Below are 19772 nucleotides of genomic sequence, written 5' to 3'. Positions count from 1 at the left end.
ATCTTTTTTATTTTATCTTATATAAAACAGAGTAAACAGATAAGTTATAAATTACTAAAATTAAAAAAAAATCATAAATAAATAGTGATAAAAAAGAATTACAAAAATTTTTCAATATTCAATGAAAATTCTAAAAGTAGAAATGCACAAGAGTGACATGTTAGTTGAAATGTTAAGAATATGGATTAAATTTAATAAAAGTGTAACCTCGAATAAACATTTAACTTTAAAAGTATAATTTCTTATTTGGTTATTCTCTATCTAATATTATTAATGATGTTGTTTGAACAAATTGTAAGCCGAAATCTCATAACTAAAGAAATCGTTTTAGTATTTTCTAATTTTTTTTAAAATTATTTTTCTTTATTCTAAGAGGGAGTTAAAAACTTTAAAAGTACAATTTTGACGAAATCATTATTTATCTTTTCATCAGACGTATGGAATCCATTTGCCATTTTTTCAATAAAAAAAACCCAAATGAAATCTAGGATAGACTACTATACTACTTTTACCACAAAACCTAATATATTTTCAATCATTACATTCTAATATTATTGTTTTAATATTTTGATTGGCCAAAAAAAGGAACCCAACTCATTTTTATTGTAAAATGAGATGCATTCAACTGAAATGGGATTGGATTATGTATCCATTTTCACATTACTTACTTTATACAACTTTCATTAGTAAGTCAATCTCCTCTCTTCTTGCCTTAAAATCAATTTCTTCTCTCGTTTTCTTCCTCACTGTTTCTCTGTATTTTCTCATATCTAAACACTCTCTACTTTTTGCTTCTTCTTGATCTCTTTTGTTATGGATAATCAAGAGCAGGAAAAGAATCAATCCTCTGGTTTTTCTTTTTTCCTTTCCTTTTTTTTCTTCAAAATTTTTAATGATTTTTATTTTTTATTTAATAAATTTCTGGGCTTGTTGAAGTTGTCTGTTTGTCTTTCCTGTGTTTTCTTGTTTATTACAATATATGTATAAAAACTTTAGTTTTTGTTTTCATGGATGATGGATATATCATCATTTTCTAGGCTGGTTAAAGTTGTTTGACTTTTTTTCCGGGAAAACGATTACCAACTTTCTGGGCTTTCTTGTTTCTTATAAAAGAAACTAGTATAACTTTTTCTTCAATCTGCCATTAATTTCACTTCATTTCCATTGAAAAAACTATTTATATGTATGTATGTATGTATGTATGTATGTTGTTTTTCTTTTCCCTCTGGTTTCTAAACTAAAGAATATCTTTCCTTCATTTTTATGGTTTTTAAAAAAAATTCTGATTATATATTTTCTTAATACTTCCGATTGACGATTTTTTCCCTCAGAAACCGATTTCGGTTTTCTCCATTTTTGTTGTCATTCCTAATTGAATGTACGGATTTTGGTGAATACAGTTTAGGCGAAGATTATGGAAAGGCGTGGTTGGGAGAAAAGTATCAGAGGAGTCGGAGCAATGTCGAATAGATCTGAAATAGAAGTATTTTCGGACGCCGCAACGGAATTTCAAGATGGCGAATCAGGTTGGAGTACGGATATTGTTAGCCAAGCCGACAAGGCTCTTGCTTCCGCCATTTCATTCAAAGATGGTGAAGATTTCGGTAATTCACAATAAATCTCTATTACCACTTTTTGATGTTGGACTTGGATTTGGCTATAAGTGTTGGATGGAGGAATTTTGGAAGTTACTCCTTTATGCCCATGTCTCGATACTAGAGTACTTTTAAATGTGACCCTTTTATATACATGTGTCAATGCATATATCACACAAAAAGAAAATTTGAAGTGTCCATATTCGGATAAATGCTTGAATCTATTGCCTTGATACCAACCAGGCTAATACTCATGTTATTTTATTAGTAATGTTTTGCTCGTTATTCGGATAAGCGTTAGGTATGGTTATGTGCCTGATATAAGTATGTATATCCGATTTAACCATGTCTAGAAGAAGTTGCTCGTACTTTAATTCAGTTTGGATTGCGGTTTTTTCTGAACCAGTTTACGTCTACTTATCATAAAGTTTTGCATTAGAATTTACTGCTTTGTGTGATTTAAGGCTAAGTTGTTTGAATTCTCTAATTTTCTCAAAGAATCCATGGCTGATATATATCTGGAAATGAGTATGGGATATGATGTTCCAAGAATCCTCCAAATACGTAGAGATCTTGGAAAGAAGTTGAATACTCATGTTAGATACATACCAATAGGCTGAGCAAAAATCGGTTATAATAGACCTAATTGACCCATTCTGTTAAGGTGGCGGTTATGGTCTCACAGTTAAGATGGTTAAGTTAGTGAGTTATCGGCTATTAAAATTCATACCTAAAACAATCAACTTAACCGAATTAAAATAGATCATTTTTATTTATTTCTATAATATATAAAAAAAGTAAGTTATTCGGTCGGTTTGATTAACATTAAAGGTTGTTGGTTAAGTTAAAAAAACCGACCAAACTGATTGATGAAACCAAATACTCACCTCTACATACCAATGTCCTCACAGCCGAGCATATAATGAGTTAAACTTGCGCAACTGTAGCGCAGATATAAAAGAAATGAAATTCTGACCAAGTTCAAAGTGATTTTTGGGTATCGGTTGAGGTGGTAATACAACATTACTTTTGATCTAGTTTTAACAATTTGGTTTCATTTACATATGCAGATATCCTTCAATCACCACGGAATTCAGTTGATGGAAGCCAAAATGAAAATCCTGTTCCAAGAAGCATGCCTATTCTGCCAGTGGGCACACCCGAGCACCATGATGTTGGCTTGAGCTATAGTAAAGATTCCGAGGATAAAAACGGCTCTGCTAGTGAAGTGGTCTCAATCGAAATGGAAACACTAAAGGGTATCTCTGAAGAGAGTAGGAAAGTCAATGCTGGTGTTAGTGTAGCAGCTTGCTCTGTTGGGCAAGCAACTGATGCCAATGAGAACGAAGGAAGCAAGTTTAATGAAAACCTATCGAGTGCCTTGGTTTTGCCTAGCAAACATGCTGGCAAATTATCTGAAACAGAATCTATCTCTGAAACGAGACTGGACGAAACTTCAGATATATCTTCTAAGACATCCATTAGTGGAAACTGTGAGCATGAGACTGATGGAAAGGGAAACCCTGGAATTAGTTTTGAAGAAAATTTAATGGATGCAGGTCTGAAATCTGAAAATGCTGAGGATTTAATTTCAGAGACTGCTTTGGCTGACAAAATTGTGGAATTAGAGGAAAATAGTGACAATTTGGCTCTCAACACGGTCATTGATGATCTTTTGTCCAAAGCTGAATCTACAAATGATAAGAATGTGTCTACGGGTACCTTTGAATTACAGACTGATGTAGCACAGGGTACAGACTCTTCCATTGATGTCGATTCAAATGAGGTCAATGAAAAAAAGGAAAAGGAAAAAGAAAGTGGTTATGTGCTCTGCAGTCCTGATGATATTCCTGTTGTAGATGATGCTGAAATCAAGCTTGAAGGTTTTAAAGATCATACGAGAGTGAATTTACCTCAATCGGAGACCTTAGCTTCTAAAGAAATAATTGTTGATAAGGAGGACAAAGTCAAAGACCATGTTTCACAGGAGAAGTCCAATACATTTGTGTCTAATCCAATGGATGAAGAAATTGCTATTGAAGATAGCTATAAACTTAGTGGAAATAATGAAGCTATCATTGAAGAAGTGTTCGTGATTGGGAATGCTGATGTGATTCAGATCGATAAAGGGTCCGATGCATTAGTTGATGCTGATACAACTGAGAATGAGAAGGATTGGGTAGTCCAGTCTCTCAGAAAACAGCAGCTGGTCAATGTTGCAGATGAGTTAAATAAAGGGTCCAATGCGTTGTCTCCTCTGGACGCTGATACAAGTGAGAATGAGAAGGATCAGGAAGTCCTGTCTCTCAAAGAACAGCAACCGGTCTATGTTGCTGATGATTTGCAAAAGATGGGATTTCAAGGAAGCATGTTAAATGATGCACCTGATGTGAAACCTATGGTTATAGATGCTGATGTAAAGGCTGGAAAGTTAAATAATGTTGTTGGAGATGAAAATTATGTGAAAAACATGAGAACATCATGTGAATCTATGGATAGTTCTTCACTATTGCATGCTAATCCAGCATTTCATTTACTTGAAGTTGAGGACTCTGATGATATTGGGACAAGAAAAACTGAAAAATCTGACATCAATGAAGTTGAAAGTGGAGATGGACTGGAGGAGGGATATGTTTCTACAAAGATGGACTCTACATCCGAATCGACTAGCACTCATTACCAATCTGCTATTGTCACCGAGGAAGTGAATGAGACTGAAGGCCCGCAGTCAAATAGTGTTTCTAACAGTGAAGATTACAAAAAGGAACCTGAAATAAGTAAGGGTAACAAAGTACATGGAGAGTGTGCAGCCGAAGATCTTATGGCTTCTGCCATTGACAATAGTGAACGAAACGAGTTTGAGAGAACATCAGTCAATCAGTTGAAAAAGGAGTTGGTACATTCTGGTCCTGTCAATGATAGTCATAACAGAGAGTCCAGAGTGGCTGCTTCTCAGACTAGTGCTGCAATTTTGCAAGGGGAAGCCAAAAATGGATCTTCTAAACCTCAACTTGATACAACTGTAGGTGATTTTTCGATTGAATCAAATAGTCGAACTGATAGTTTGGAAGGCCACTGGGGATCTGTTTCAGGTACACTAGCATCTTGTCTGACTTAACTTACCATTGATGAATTTATATGAAGTTAAGAACTGGTTTGATCTTATAATTACTCGATTTCAGGTATAACAATCAGATATTAGAACATAGGTTTAGTGATAGGACTCTCTAAGGATCCTCCAAATATATGAAAGAACTTAAAAAGAAATGAATGTTTTCACATCAGACTCCTGACTCCGAGTAACGTTGATAATTCTAATCCAACAACTAAGTGGATTTCTTGTTTTTTTGCATGGAGAACAGTTCTTTCAACCCAATCTGATAACCAGGCTGCCATGGACACTGAAACTTTACCATCAACCGGATCACAAGCACTTTCAGAAGCAGAGAAAGCCAACACAAAGAAGTCAAAACTGGCATCCAAAGAACAACATTTCAATAAATCCGACGAATTTGAGCCACCGTCTTTCATGACATTGGTTGAAGGTGGAGGCAGTGACCAAAAAGCTGCTGCTGTTTCTGAAGCCCCAACAGGTGGAAACCCGAGAGCTGGCTGGTTTCCTTCACTTACTCATGCAACAAATGAGTCCCAAGGAAGAAAAAAGAATGAAGAGATCATACAGAAGGTGGCTAACTGGAATGCAAACCAGCACGGTCCTTTGAAGAACTTAGCCAATAGTGAACCCAAACCCAAGTCCCCTAACTTGAATCAGAACCCAAACCCAAACGCGAACCCCACTGTTTTGGCTCCCAGAGATGATGGAGGCAAAGTAAGCTCAATGGTGGGCCCTGAAACACCTATGGCTGAGGCAACCAATGTTGAAGCAGAGAAAGAATGGAAGTCTCCTGCAAGGTATCCATCTGATAGAAAGAGAGAAAAGAGGAAAGCTAAAGGTAGGCCATTGTGGGTACAGTTTGTATGTTGCTCATCTGCCAATTAGGATTATAAATTATTTGGGACCTATGTTACTCATGTCTTGGATGAGTTTGGAGATATAATATTTTATAAGGAAAAACTTGAAAAAGATCTCACTGGTATCGGATTTCTACACTTGAATCCGAATCCAAGTAACATAGCTTAATACTAACAGTCTGTTTTGTATCATGTTTTTTCTTTTTGTGTATTATAATCATGTTTATACGTTAATAATTCATGTTATATAGAATTTGATAGGTGTAGTAATTTATTTATATTATTGCTAAATTATGTGTTGAAATTAATATATTGCTAAAATATCTGTCATCGTATTTGGGGTTAGTAGAAATAACTAGTGTTTATAAGTCTACTAGTAGTGGAGAAGAAGTCAATGACTCTGTAAGTATGTTTGTTGTTGGGAAATCAATTCATGGTTTCCATTTTTTATTCGCTTTCTGTTGATTCCGTTTTAGTTATTGGATGCATGATTTCCTAGGACACAACCTACATTTTTGTTGATTTATTATTTTACTCAATTTTGGCTTACTACATTGTACAACCTTTTCTCTCAAGTAAGAAGTTTTTGCCTTGGCCTCTTCCTTCAGAGGCCGCTGGCCGGTGCTCACACCTCCCTTCATGGAATAAGGCTTGTCTTTTTTCTTTTTTGGTCGGTTTTTTTGACTTTTTCCTTTTTGCTCGTCGTTTCCGGCCAAGGCAGTGATCGTTTGTCTAGGGGTTTTCCCTTTTTTGCCCCCTCTCCGGTAGGGCCTCCTTATTGTGGCGGATTTTTATTTTCCCTTTTTACCCTCTGGTGTAGTTTTGATAGTCTCCTTGCGTGATGGTGGCTTCTTCTTGGGAACTCGCTGACTTTAATTCACGGTGGTTGAGGGTGTGCCAATCGCATTAGGCTTTGATATGGAATAATCAACTTCAATGGTCAATTATCAGTCTATTAATTGCAATTTTGTTAATGTTAGTTGTTGTAACAAAACAATGTGTTTTGGTTGAAGTCTTTAATGATAATGGTGCATGTAAGGGGGGGTTATATTAGCGCTTAAATGAGTCGTTTAAAGTAAATAGTTGTAAACGATATGGTGTATTGGCTTATGCTAGTTTGTCCTTTTTGTTGTTATTATTCACTTCTTTAATGGCCAATCTGTTGGAGGGGAAATGGTTAAAAAGGCAGGAAAACACATCAGTGACAAAACCTTGATGAACATCGGACAATGACAACTCAAATATTAAAAAGGGATCATTCTCATGACATTTTGTATTTCATGCAAATATCATTCATACACACCTAGTTAGGAGCATTTGACTCATTCTAATCATGACATCTTAATCATTTGGCATAAGTATAGGCCCATGAAATCGATTCTACAGGTCATGTCCCCCAGAGGACGGTGTAGCAACATAGGTAAATCTACAAATCTTATCTTCCTGAAGTAGCAGTGGAGCAGATTGAAGTCATAGATCTTATCTCATTGAAGTTGCAGTGGAGTAGATCGAAGATGGTGGATCTTATCTTCCTGACGTCGCAGTGGAGTAGATTGAAGACGCTAGCCTTATCTCCCTGAAGTTGCAGCGTAGCAGATTGAAGACAGCGAATCTTATTTCCCTGATGTTGTAGTAGAACAGATTAAAGTTAAAAGTTATGGCGGATCTTATCTTCTTGAAGTTGCAGTGGAGCAGATTGAAACCACCAGCCTTATCTCCCTGAAGTTGCAGCGGAGTAGACTGAAGATAGCAAACCTTATCTTCCTGAAGTTACAGTGAAACAAGTTAAAATTACTAAGCCATATCTCCTTGAAATTCCAGCGGAGTAGATTGAAGTTACAAATCTCTTCTCCCTGAAATTACATTAGAGTAGATTGAAACCACCAGCCTTATCTCCTTGAAGTTCCAGCGGAGTAGATCGAAGCTACAAATCTCTTCTCCCTGAAATTACATTGGAACGGGTCGAATACACAAACTTTATCTCCCTGAAGTTATAGTGGAGTAAGTTGAAATTACCAATTTTTGTCTCCTTGAAGTTCCAGGGGAGTAGATCGAAGCTACAAATCTATTTTCCCTAAAATTACATTGGAGCAGATTGAAGCTACCAGCCTTATCTCTTGGAAGTTCCAGTGGAGTAGATCGAAGCTACAAATCTTTTCTCCCTGAAATTACATTGGAGCGGGTCGAATAAACAAACCTTATCTCCCTGAAGTTATAGTGGAGCAGGTTGAAATTACCAATTCTTATCTCCTTAAAGTTCTAGCGGAGTAGATCGAAGCTACAAATCTCTTCTCCTTGAAATTACATTGGAGTGGATCGAAGCACCAATTCCTATACCTTTGAAGATACAGTGGATTGGAACGAGGTTACTTGAAGAAGAAGAAATGAAGCGCCGAGACTCAGCAGGTCTAGGCAAAATTGGCCTTTTTATAATTTTTGCTCAATTCTTGTTACACGACAATAAGTAAAGTGGGGCAGCTGTAATGGGCCAATTTAGCCCGGGCCCAAAACAAAAAAAAACACATAATAAAAGTTTTAAAAAAATTTTACAGTCCATTACAGAACAAACAACAGGCCCACTACCCATACCAGCCAAAATTACATTGAATAGCCCAATTTACAATAAACTCAAACCTAAGACCCAAAACATGAAAACCCTAAGCCCAATCCTATGGCCCAAAATTAAACTAGTAAAATGAAACCCTAGCACCCCAAGCTAGCCGCCACTGCTCCCCTGTACTACCACGTCACCTTTGTACCATCCACGTTGCCACCACCGCGCACCAACATGTACGGCCTTCGTACCTGCAGAAGAAAACAACAACAGAGAAAAGAAAAAGAGCAAACAACAGTTGTAATGAACTTTTGGCTATAAAAGCCATTATACAAATTTTGTAACCTTTTTACGGAGAAATATTAATTAAAAAAAACACCAGAAGCAATTTGCTAAAGGTGATTCTTTTGTTATTTCAATATTCTTTTATTTTTTTTCGAAAGCAAAATAATATTAAATAAAAAGAAAAAAAAAGGGAAGGTTTGAAGAAGACGAGCCTTTGCGTCCCGTCGCCGTGAAAGCCAAGGTAGCCTCTTCCGATGAAAAGTGGCTAAAAATCGAAAGGTTTTTAACCTTTTGGGTTTTTTTTATGGGGATTTTGGGAATTTTGGCCTCGGATCTATGTTTAGGGGAGGTCAAAATGATAAAAATGGCTTTCTTTTAATTTTTTTCAGCTACCATGGACGGCAGTCCCGTCGCCAGTGACCGGCGGCCGCCATGGTGGTCCGATGCCGGAACCATGGTCGGAGGGGAGAAGGGTTGAGAGAAAAAAAAGAAAGGAGTTTTTATTTTTTTTAAGGAAGGCTGAAATGGGTAAAAAAAAAATTGGGGGTTTAAATAAGGAACCAAAACGACGCCGTTTTGGGATAGCCTGAAACGGCCCAAAAATGACGTCGTTTTACCATTGACCCGTTTGACTCAACCCACTCCAACTTAAGATCCGCGTGCTTTTAATTGGAAGGGCTAATTGCGCTTTTAGCCCTTCCGCTTTTTTATTATTTTGCGATTAAATTTTTATTTTTTTTTTAAATTTTCGCTCATTAATTTATTTCGTTTCCAATTTAGTCCCTCTTGCAACTGTGCGTTTTGGATGGGAGGAATAATTTCCTTTTTGGTCCCTTCTTGTTATTCGCGCATGCAAATTGGTCCTTTTCTTTTTATTTTTATTTCGGATTTGCCCCGAGTTTTTGTTTTAAGGTTCAGTTTAGTCCTTTTTTTTGTTACTTTTGCTATTTTTATTAATTTATGTTATTATTATTATTTTCTTTTTATGTTTACTACTTGTTATTATTATTATATTATTAAATTAATTGATTTAGTTTTATTACTACTATTATTATAGTTCTTTCTTGTATTTATTTACTTTTTTTTATAATACATTGATTTTATTTTGTCATTTTATTATTTATTTATTTATACCTTTATATAATTTCAAGCTTTGAATTTTTTATTATTTTGTATCATCATTTTGTTTTACATAATACTTATTTGTATTATTATTATTATTATTATTATTATCATTTTTTACTTAAATTTCATATTTGTTTACACTTTTTTGTTTATTTTTCATTCTTTTACTTTCAAAATATTTAAATTTAGCAATGTATATACACTGTATTTATTTACTTACTACCATTTTTTTATTTGTTTTATTTAATTTTTTTCTTTTATTTATTTCCTTACTTTCATTTTTTATTTAAACTTTTTATTATTTTTACTTGTTTTTTACTTATTTTTTTATTTTATAATTAGCTTGTTTTTGTTCATTTATCTTATTTTTGCTCGTATTATGGTCAATTTTATTAATGCATTTATTGTTATTCTATTATGCATATTGACGTTGAAATTTATTTCACTATCAATTCGTGTTACATTAATCTTAACCCGAAGCATTAAAATTTTTATTTTAAAATAAGCAATATTCGACCTTTTTATTTCGAAAAGTCGTACCCTAACTTACGGGGTTTCTATTTTCTCAACAAATCTAAATAAACGAAGGTTTTTTTTTATTGTCGTAATCTCGGGAATTAAGAGAAGGTCGTGTTCTAACTCATGGAATATGATTTTTCTTTCTAAAACCGAGATAGTCGAACACCTTTTAAAATAAATTTTTCGGCGTTTATTCGCATATCGGGAATTTAAGACATTGTGTCCTAACTTACGGGATGTAATTCTTTTTCTTGATTAACATAAAATATGCCATTTTCTTAAAATCTTCAATTAAATAATATTTTAAACAAAGGATCGTATTTTAAAATCTCTTCAAATTTTCGATTTTCGACACTAAGATATTAATTAATCAACTAGGTACCAATTTTGGGCATTACAAGGGTGCTAATCCTTCCTCGTACGTAATCGACTCCCGAATCCGTCTTTCTGAATTTCGTGGATCAAAATCTTTGTTTTAATAAATCGAACCGTTTATTAAAAACAATCATTTTTTGAGGTGACCCGATCCCGCCTCATAAAAAAGGATTGGTGGCGACTTCCATTTTTTTTCGTTTTTATTTTGAAAATAAAAGTCGGCGTTTTTCAAAAAAAATGGTTTCGACAGAGTCTTAACTTGATTTGCATGAGTATTGTTGTAAATGCACCAGGACATGACTTCGAGTGCGCTGAAACGCTTTATCTTCTTATTAGGAGTATAATATTTGGTACACTATTAGTACAGTTTTTAGACTCCACAAGAAAGCTCAGGGGGTTGTTAAGTATCCTATAAGAGTATAATAAAATATTCAAAAAAAAAGCATATAATAATTTTTTAAAAGCTATTTGTAGAATAAAAAAAAACACTGTCAATAAATTGGTGACAATAAGAAAAAAATTAACTTTTTTTTGAATAATCTCATTATAAGTTCTGATTATATCTGCTCTTTTTGACATAATACTTAAAATTATCCATAGCCTCCAACCCATAAATAAGAGGATAATGCGCTTCAACGCACTCAAACCCATGTCTTCCTACATTGGCAATAATGACCATGCCAATATAATTGATTGCAACATCAATATAAAGAAAGGGATACTGCTCAAAATAACAAAATTTGAACCGCCCAATTGATTTCAAATGGAGCGAACTTTTTCGCTTGAAAAGTAGATACAAGGGTGGAGCGGATTGAATTTTTTTCTCTTAGATATTGAGTATCGAGCGGTTATAGTAATTACTTGTCCAACATCAACTTGCTCCACTATATGAAATTACTGTTTTATTATTGTATATATAAACTATTAAAAGGGTAAAAATGTAATATTGTAATATAAAAAAATCAGATATATTTTTTAAATTTTTTGAAGAATTATGTTTAAATATTTATTTGAATTTAAAAAGATTAAAATATTAAATATAAATAGAAAAAAATTAAAGTAAAGTAAAATAGGACGGGGCGTTAGGATCTCAAGTTTTACTACACATAACACTTAACAAAATTTCTAAACAGTTGAAGGATACTCCTTACTTAAAACATAATTCTTATTATTTTATTTAAAGATTCAATTTAAAAGAAACAAAGAAAAGTATTTGAAAATAATATAATATATTATACTTATCATAATTTAATTACAAAACAATAGTTTACTGAAAACAAACACAAATAAGTGTAATCCTACTGTACGCCAAATCTTAAGATGTTTCTTGTATGCATAATATCCTAACTCGCCACTTCCATGGCACATTCCTGACTTGGTCTCCCCTGGCGAACACATTTTCATCAACACTTGAAACGTAACAAACATTTATAAGTTTATACGAACTTAGTGAGCCTTAATATAAAATACCTTGGAAACTTCTTAGTTGTATTTCTCCTTTCGAAGATTTGTTTACATCATTATTTGAGGCAAACATGTAACAACCCGGTAGTCAGTGGTGTCGAAAAGTGTAGTTTTAGGACCTTGTTTCCGTAAACTGGACTCGTAAATATTTTTATTAAATATTTATGGAGTTATTTTAGAAGCGAATTGAATTCTGGTTAGGTAATTTTGTTGAATTAGTATTTAATTTAAGTATATGGACTAAATCGTGAAAATTGAATTATAGTTAAACGATAAAGTAAAACATAACTAATTAAACCATTGGTGTAGTGAAAGTGGACAGTAATGGAAGATTTTATAAAAGAAAATGAAATGAAATTAATAAATAAAACAAAACATAAGGTTATTAAATAGAAAAATTAAAAATTAAAGTAATAAAATATATAACATAGATAAATATGATAGTGGACAGAAATAGAACGTTAAATGCTTCATCTTTTCAACCAAAATAAAGAAGCAGCAGCTTGGGGGACAAACGGCCTTTTAACGGTTTCAAAGTTTCAAGCTTAATTTAGTTACCTTAATTTAGTTTTTTCTTATAATTTTTATATTTTTAAAATTTTGGTACTGTTTAAAATTTTGAGTTTTACCATTGTTAGATAGTTGAAGTTTTTAATGGTATTTAGATAGACTTTTAAGTTTAGAGTTAATAAAGGACTAAATTGTTAAGTCAATTGATGATTTTGTGCAATAGGGATTAAAATGCACAAATTTTGAAATTAGCGGTAGAAATGTAAAATAGAGTGTTAATTAGGCCTAGAGTGTAAATGGTATAAAAATTGGAGGTTAAATTTGGAAGTTATGTTAGTCCCTGTTTAGGGGATTAATTTAAATAAAATGCAAAAGTTACATAAATTAGAAATTGAATGTGAAATTGGTAATGTATTGATAATTTATTATGTTTGTTTTAATTTGTATTTTAATCCGTAGCTAACATCGACCTGGCTCCCTCGAAAAAGAAAGGAAAAGAAAGTCGTCGACGAATAGCTCGGAATTTACAATTTGTGTTTCTATAATCTGAACTAATTTACAATTTGCTGCAGATTGATTTGTTTGTTCATGGTAAGCATTTGAGGTAAGATTTCTTGTTCAATTGGGCTGATTTGAATCAATTGATGATTATGAAGACTCAATTGTGCATATTTGAGAAATATATGTTTTTTCATAAATAGGCTAATATAACTTTCAATCTAGAAGTTCAAATTTTAATTTGATTTTACTATAGTCCATTTAGGACATCCTATTTCTTATTTTTACAACAAATTTCACAATTGATGCACTTTAGTCCTTATCAATTAACTTCACAATTTAGTCCTTTTTCACCTCTAAACTTAAAATCTATCAATTTAACACAAAAATTCAATAAATCATCAATGGTAACTTTCTAAAACTTTAACAATTTAACAAAATAAGACACAAGTTAACTTTTAAGTTCTTATGATCTCAAAAATATAAAAATTACAATAAAGAAGAAGACTAAAAAATTTAAAACCCTTATGGCCAGAAAGTTTCTTTCTTCCCCTTGTGGTTTCAGTGTTCAGAAAATAATGTTTTCTCTTTCTCCCCACTTGATGTTTTATTACACATTTTAAATTTTAATTAACTAATTTTTATTTTATTTTAGGGTAAATTACACCAACAGTCACCAAACTTTGGAGTAAATGACAACACAGTCACCTAGGTTTTATTTCAGTCACTTAACTTTCAAAAAGTAACAAAATGGTCACTAACGTTATAAAAAAGTGACAAAACAGTCACTAACTAACAATTATCGTTAGGGTATTAACGGGATTGTTGACGTGGCAAGTTAACCGCTGATGGGTTTGGGACGGGTTTAGGGAAAAAAATTGAAGGGTTAATGGGTTAATGTTTTAGGGTTAGAAACAGATTAGCTTTAGGGGGATTTGGGGGGGGGGAAAGGAAAACCGATTTGGGAAATTTCAATCGTGATTTGGGGGTTTTTTAGGCTTTAAACTGAATTGGGAATCGATTAAGAAGGGTTTAGGGTTAGAAATCGATTCAATAATCGATTAATAGGGTATAATTTTTAGGGTTTAGGGTGGTTTATTTTGTTTAAGGAGAAAAGAAGATGAACCAGAAGTTTTTGATTGTCAGTGACAATGGGCAATAGAAGGGAAGCTACCAGTGTTGTTACATCCAATTTAACGGGTAAGTTCTTGCATTTAGTTTTAAATTTTTTGGCTTTCAATACTGTTATTTCGATTGAAGGTTAATTAGGGATATTTCGGTTTCAAATTTAATTTCGATTTTGATTTTGATTTTGATTTCTATTTCGATTTTGATTACAATTTTGAAACACTCACTGATTCTGATTTAGATTTTGATTTCAATTTCAATTTCGATCTCAATTTAGGATTAGAATTTGATTTTGATTTTGATTTTGATTTAGGGTTATTTCAATTTTATTTTTTATTAATGTGCATGACAGATTAGGGTTTGGTTTTTAAAGTTTATGACATATAATGTGTACTGTATTGTGTCTGCCATTATTTAGGGTTATTTCGATTTTGATTTTGATGTTTATTGTTTGTATCTGCCATTGTATGAATGCCATTATCAAACTGATCTTTATTGTGTATATCTGCCATTGTTTGTATCTATCATTGTATGAATGCCATTATCAAACTAATTTTTATTGTATATATCTGCCATTGTTTGTATCTGCCATTGTATGAATGTCATTATCAAATTGATGTTTATTGTGTATATCTGCCATTGTATGAATGTCATTATCAAATTGATGTTTATTGTGTATATCTGCCATTGTTTGTATCTGCCATTAAATTATACATTATTAAACTGATGTTTATTGTGTATATCTACCATTGTTTGTATCTGCCATTAAATTATACATTATTAAATTGATGTTTATTGTGTATATCTGTCATTGTTTGTATCCAAGCTCCTATTGTTATTTACCTTCTTTATTGTACTGGTTATTGCCTATTATTGTCTGCCATGTGCATGAGAAAAATGGTTGTGTTTGATTAAATTAATATTTGTATTGGTTGTTGTCTGCCATGTGCATGACAGAAGTGTTTGTATTAAATTATTGGGTATTTTGTATTGGTTATTGTATGACAAAAATGGTTAAAGTGTTTGCCTATGTTGTCTGCCTTTATTGATGAGTACTTTGTTTGGCAGGTTTAATTGATGACAATTTTAATGAGATTGAAGAAAACGTGTCTGGTAGTGATGTATCTGGTAGTGAAGTGTCTGGTAGTGGTAGTGATGCATCTGAAAAAGTTTCTTTAGATGGTTTAAACATGGATGGTATAGAAGTAGATGAATTGTGTGATAGTGATGATTCTGGGAGGTTAGATAGTGCACATGGATCTGACTCAGATGGCCAAAATTGGCCTGAGTTCAACCTAGAGAATGACATGAGTAATCCTAGACTTAAGGTTGGAATGTTATTTAAGTCTAAACACAGTCTAAAAGAAGCTGCCAAGCAGTATGGTAGGTTGAATAGTTATTTTATCAAGTTTCCCAAAAATGATTTAAGAAGGTTAAAGGCAGTCTGCAATGAAAAATGTTCTTGGTTCATATGGGCTTCTAGGCTAAACCCTAATGACCCTACTGACCAAACTTGGCAAATTAGGAGTTCAAACCCTAACCATACTTGTTCTAAAGTCTATAAAAATAGGAATGTAACCTCAGCTTGGATAGGTGAACAGTATAAAGAAAAATTTATTGCCGATTCTGATTATTCTTTGAAATCATTACAGCATGATGTCAAAAGAGATTTTTGTTGCTTGGTCTCATTAACCAAATGTAGGAGGGCTAAACTTAGGGCATTAGAATTAATTTAAGGAGCTCATAAGGCTCAATATGAGAAGATTTATGAGTACTTATTGGAGGTTAGGACCCAAAATGAGGGAACAAAAACAATCTGTTATTTGGATAACAGATTGTTTCAAAGGATGTATGTCTATTTGTAGGCATGCAAAGATGGCTATAGGGCTGGTTGTAGGAGGATAGTAGGTTTAGATGGATGTTTCTTAAAGGGCTACTATGGTGGCTACTTGCTTGCAACTGTTGGGATAGATGCAAATAATGGCATCTATCCACTTGCATATGCTGCTGTTGAAAGTGAAAACCAAGCATCATGGCTTTGGTTCTTAGAGTTGCTTGCAATGGACTTGGAAATTGTGAGCTCGTACCACATATCTTTCATGTTTGACAAAAAAAGGGTAAAACTCTATTTATATATATTTTTATGTTGTTTCTATTTAAGGTTTGTCAAAGAATTAAATTATTTTTTTTCCTAATTGCAGGAGCTTTTGGAAGCAATATGTATGTTGTTTCCTAATGCAGAAACAAGGCACTGTGTTAGACACCTACATTCTAATTTCAAGAATGCTGGTTTCCGAACAAAGGGGTTGAAAGTTTGCTTTGGAAAGCTGCCAGAGCAAGCACTACAAGAGAGTTCGATGATTCCATTGATGAACTGAGAAAAACCAATCACCATGCATATGACTGGTTGAAGAAGAAAAACCCTGCTCACTGGTCAAGGTCTCATTTCTCAATTAGGAGCCATTCTAACATGTTGGTGAATAATCTATCTGAATCATTTAACAAGGTAAATCCCTATGTTTTATGTTTCTTATTGATCATTAGCAATTCACTAATCATTTGTGTGGTTTATGGACAGATGATATTGGAAGCAAGAGGTAAACCTATTCTGACCATGATGGAAATAGTAAGGACCAAGATTATGTTACTTATTGTTAAGAAGAAAGAAGAAGCTGACAAATGGAAAGGAACTTTGTGTCCAAAGATCAAGAAAAAACTGGATGTAAATATAAAAGATTCATTAAGGTAAAGATTCTTTCTAATGCCTATATTCTGACTTAATGTTGCTGATCACATGCAGTGATTGTTGGAAAGTTATTGACTTTTTTTAATATGTATGCAATGATTATTGGAAAGTTGTTGACTATTTTTTAATATGCATGCAATGATTGTTGGAAAGTTGTTCACTATTTTTTAATATGCATGCAATGAGTTTTTTTTTTATAATATGCATGTAGTGACTGCTTTTTTAGGGTGTGTGTGTGTCATTGTATGTTTTAACCAAGCATGCTCACTATTTTTTAGGTGTGTTCCATCACATGCTGGTGAGGACAAGTATCAGGTTGAATGTGGTCCAGGCAGCCAGCATGTGGTGGACTTAGTTCAGAATTCCTACTTCTGCAGGAATTGGGATCTCACTAGCATCCCTTGCATGCATGCATTAGCTGTCATTCATGTAAAAAATGAGTTCCCAGAGACCTATGTACAAACCTGGCACACCAAGCAAACCCAGATTCAAATTTACTCCAACTTTGTAAGTCCAGTAAGGGGTCCTAAACAATGGGCCTCTTTGTCAAACATGCAACCTATACTACCTCCTCCACTAAGAAGGCCACTTGGCAGACCTACTAAAGTGAGAAGGAAAGAACCTGATGAACCAAAAACAACAGAAAGGTTGAGCAAGAGAGGGGTGGAGATGAGGTGCAGTAAATGCAAAATAATAGGCCACAATAAGAGGAGTTGCAAAGGGGAAATTGGCCAAAACATTCTAGTAAGTAATTTGCCTTAACTTATAGTATACTTCTACTTATGAATTTGTTTTTTTTTTCACATTTCTTTTATTCTTGTAGGTTAAAAGACATCAAGTTGGTGTTCGAACCCAGCAACAGGCTACCTCAAGTTAGCAAGAGGGTACCCCAACTCAATTACCTACTGCCCCAACTCATACCAAGTGTTAAGCTGTAATGACCCAAAATCCACGGGCACCGGAAAAGTGAGTTATAGGGCCTCCGTCTTAGTGAAATAAGTTCGAAAATAATTATTAAAAAATATTTATGAGCCTAGTGGTGTGTCTAATTAGGATTTAATTAGGTGAATTTAGCTTAATTTAGAGTAAGTAATAAAAAGGATTAAATTGAATAAAGGGTAAAAGTTTAATTATAAAGTAATAGAAAATAAAAAGGATTAAAATGGCAATTAAGCCATTGACTATAAATGAGGCGGCATATTGGTGAAATAAAATCAAAGATTTTTTTTTAGGTTTTATATATTATAATGATTATTATTATGGTTTTATATTAAATTATTATGATTATTTAATTAATAATATATTATAAATAAATTAAATAATAGATAATTGTCTGGTAATAAAAATATACATGTGTAAAAATTACATTAGTACATTTTTAATTTAAATATTTAATTACTTATAATTTAAGTAAAAAGATATTTGTTAATTAAATAATTAAATAATTAAAATTATGAGATTTTTGTTTGAGAAACAAATTAAATAATGACAATGGTAATAAAATTATTGGTACAAATGTAAAAATAAATATGTAACCAATTGTAATATTAGTAGTTGTTATTAAAATAGATATTTATTAAATTAATTAAATATAAAATATAACATAAAAGAAATAAAACAAATGAAACGTAAAAGAAGTAAAAAAAGAAAGAAAGAAAGTTCCAGAGAGCATTTGAAACAGGGGAAAGAAAAGAAGAAAAAGAAAGAAAAAGGGAAAATTGGATTTTTGAAGCTTGGAGTTAATTTGGTAAGTCAATTAAGTCATTTTTAGTTAATTTTGATGTTTTAGAAGCTTTAAAACATGATTTTGATGAAATTAAGTTGATATTTCGAGAGTTCATATGTTTTTAAATATGGGTCATGTTGGACAAATTATGGAATTAGGGATTTAATTAAATGAATTCTAAGTTAGAATTGATTAAGGGATTAAATTGTAAACTAGGCTATAAGTTTTATGTTGTAGGGACTAAATTGAAGAAATTTCGAAATTAGGGAAATATGCTAGAAATTTTATAGTTAAATATAAGTTTAGACAAAATTTGAATAGAAAATGAGAGTGAATTGGATTAAAAAAATAATTAAGTTTAGTTAGGATTAAATTGGGGACTAAGGTAGGAATTGTTTAGAAATTTAATTATTTATTATAATTAATGCTGTAAATAATAATGTAAATTACTATTATTTTCGTAGCCAACAAAGAACCTGAAGCATCAGCATCAAAAGGAAAGGAGAAAGTCATCGAGGACTAAAACGGGAGAATTACGGTGTGTATTACTATAATTCGAATTTTAATTATTATTGATTGCTGAATTTTTAATTGTTATGTATGGTAAGTAAGATTTGAGGTAAGTATGTGAAATTGATATGAATATTGAGTGAAAATGAAAGTGATGCAAATTGAATTAAATTGATTAGAATAAGTGAATTATGGAATATGTAATTATTTGAAAAGTGTATTGATTGAAAAATGAATGGTGATTTGAATTGTGAATTGAAAGTGATACGGAATTGAGAAAGTGAATTGAATACCCTATTAACTAGTCGGGCTAAGTCGGATATAGTTGGCATGCCATAGGATTAGAAGTGTTCAGGGATGCTTCGACCTCGAGTCGATGAGACACTGGGTGTCACTAAATTTCTTCGGATAGATTCGATGAGGTACTAGGTACCAACTTTACTTCGACTAGGCCGATGAGACACTGGGTGTCAACTATTACTTTGAATTATCCGATGAGGCACTGGGTGCCATATTGGTGTGTTTGGTTGGATCCGTGTATCCGCCAAAGTCCGAGTTACGTTAATAGGGTGAAAAATTGAAATGTGAATTTAAGGTATTGAAATATATATAAAAAAAAGAAATTGAATTATGAATAGAAATTGGAATTGTGATAGAAAGAGAAAAGTATGAGCTAAATGTTCATAAGTGGTTTAAATTCAAGTTTGTGAAAAATACATTGATTGACGAATAATTAAATTGAATTGTTATTATGAAATGATGAAA

General features: G+C 32.6%; 1 protein-coding gene across 2 annotated transcripts; it reads left to right on the top strand.

Annotated features, from left to right (window-relative positions):
* The first annotated feature begins 537 nt into the window (after positions 1 to 537).
* LOC107887277 (uncharacterized) lies at positions 538 to 5845 on the top strand. 2 transcript variants are annotated; one of them, XM_016811468.2, is made up of 4 exons: positions 538 to 686; positions 1401 to 1604; positions 2666 to 4687; positions 4958 to 5845. In XM_016811468.2, exons 2-4 carry the CDS (start codon positions 1415 to 1417, stop codon positions 5593 to 5595), a joined length of 2850 nt encoding a protein of 949 aa, XP_016666957.2. In that variant the 5' UTR covers positions 538 to 686; positions 1401 to 1414; the 3' UTR covers positions 5596 to 5845. The 2 variants fall into 2 exon arrangements, with proteins under 2 accessions (XP_016666957.2, XP_016666955.2); XM_016811466.2 differs by having other exon boundaries at positions 674 to 850.
* Positions 5846 to 19772: the final 13927 nt, after the last annotated feature.

Source organism: Gossypium hirsutum, chromosome A03, assembly GCF_007990345.1.
Source record: "Gossypium hirsutum isolate 1008001.06 chromosome A03, Gossypium_hirsutum_v2.1, whole genome shotgun sequence".
Lineage (NCBI taxonomy): Eukaryota > Viridiplantae > Streptophyta > Magnoliopsida > Malvales > Malvaceae > Gossypium > Gossypium hirsutum.
This window is presented reverse-complemented; position numbering and strand designations above follow the sequence as displayed.

Coding starts and splice junctions, on each gene's coding strand:
- LOC107887277 (XM_016811468.2), top strand. CDS start 1,415: ATGGAAAGGCGTGGTTGGGAGAAAAGTATCAGAGGAGTCGGAGCAATG. Junction 1,605..2,665: donor CAAAGATGGTGAAGATTTCG/GTAATTCACAAT, acceptor TTACATATGCAG/ATATCCTTCAATCACCACGG. Junction 4,688..4,957: donor CCACTGGGGATCTGTTTCAG/GTACACTAGCAT, acceptor CATGGAGAACAG/TTCTTTCAACCCAATCTGAT.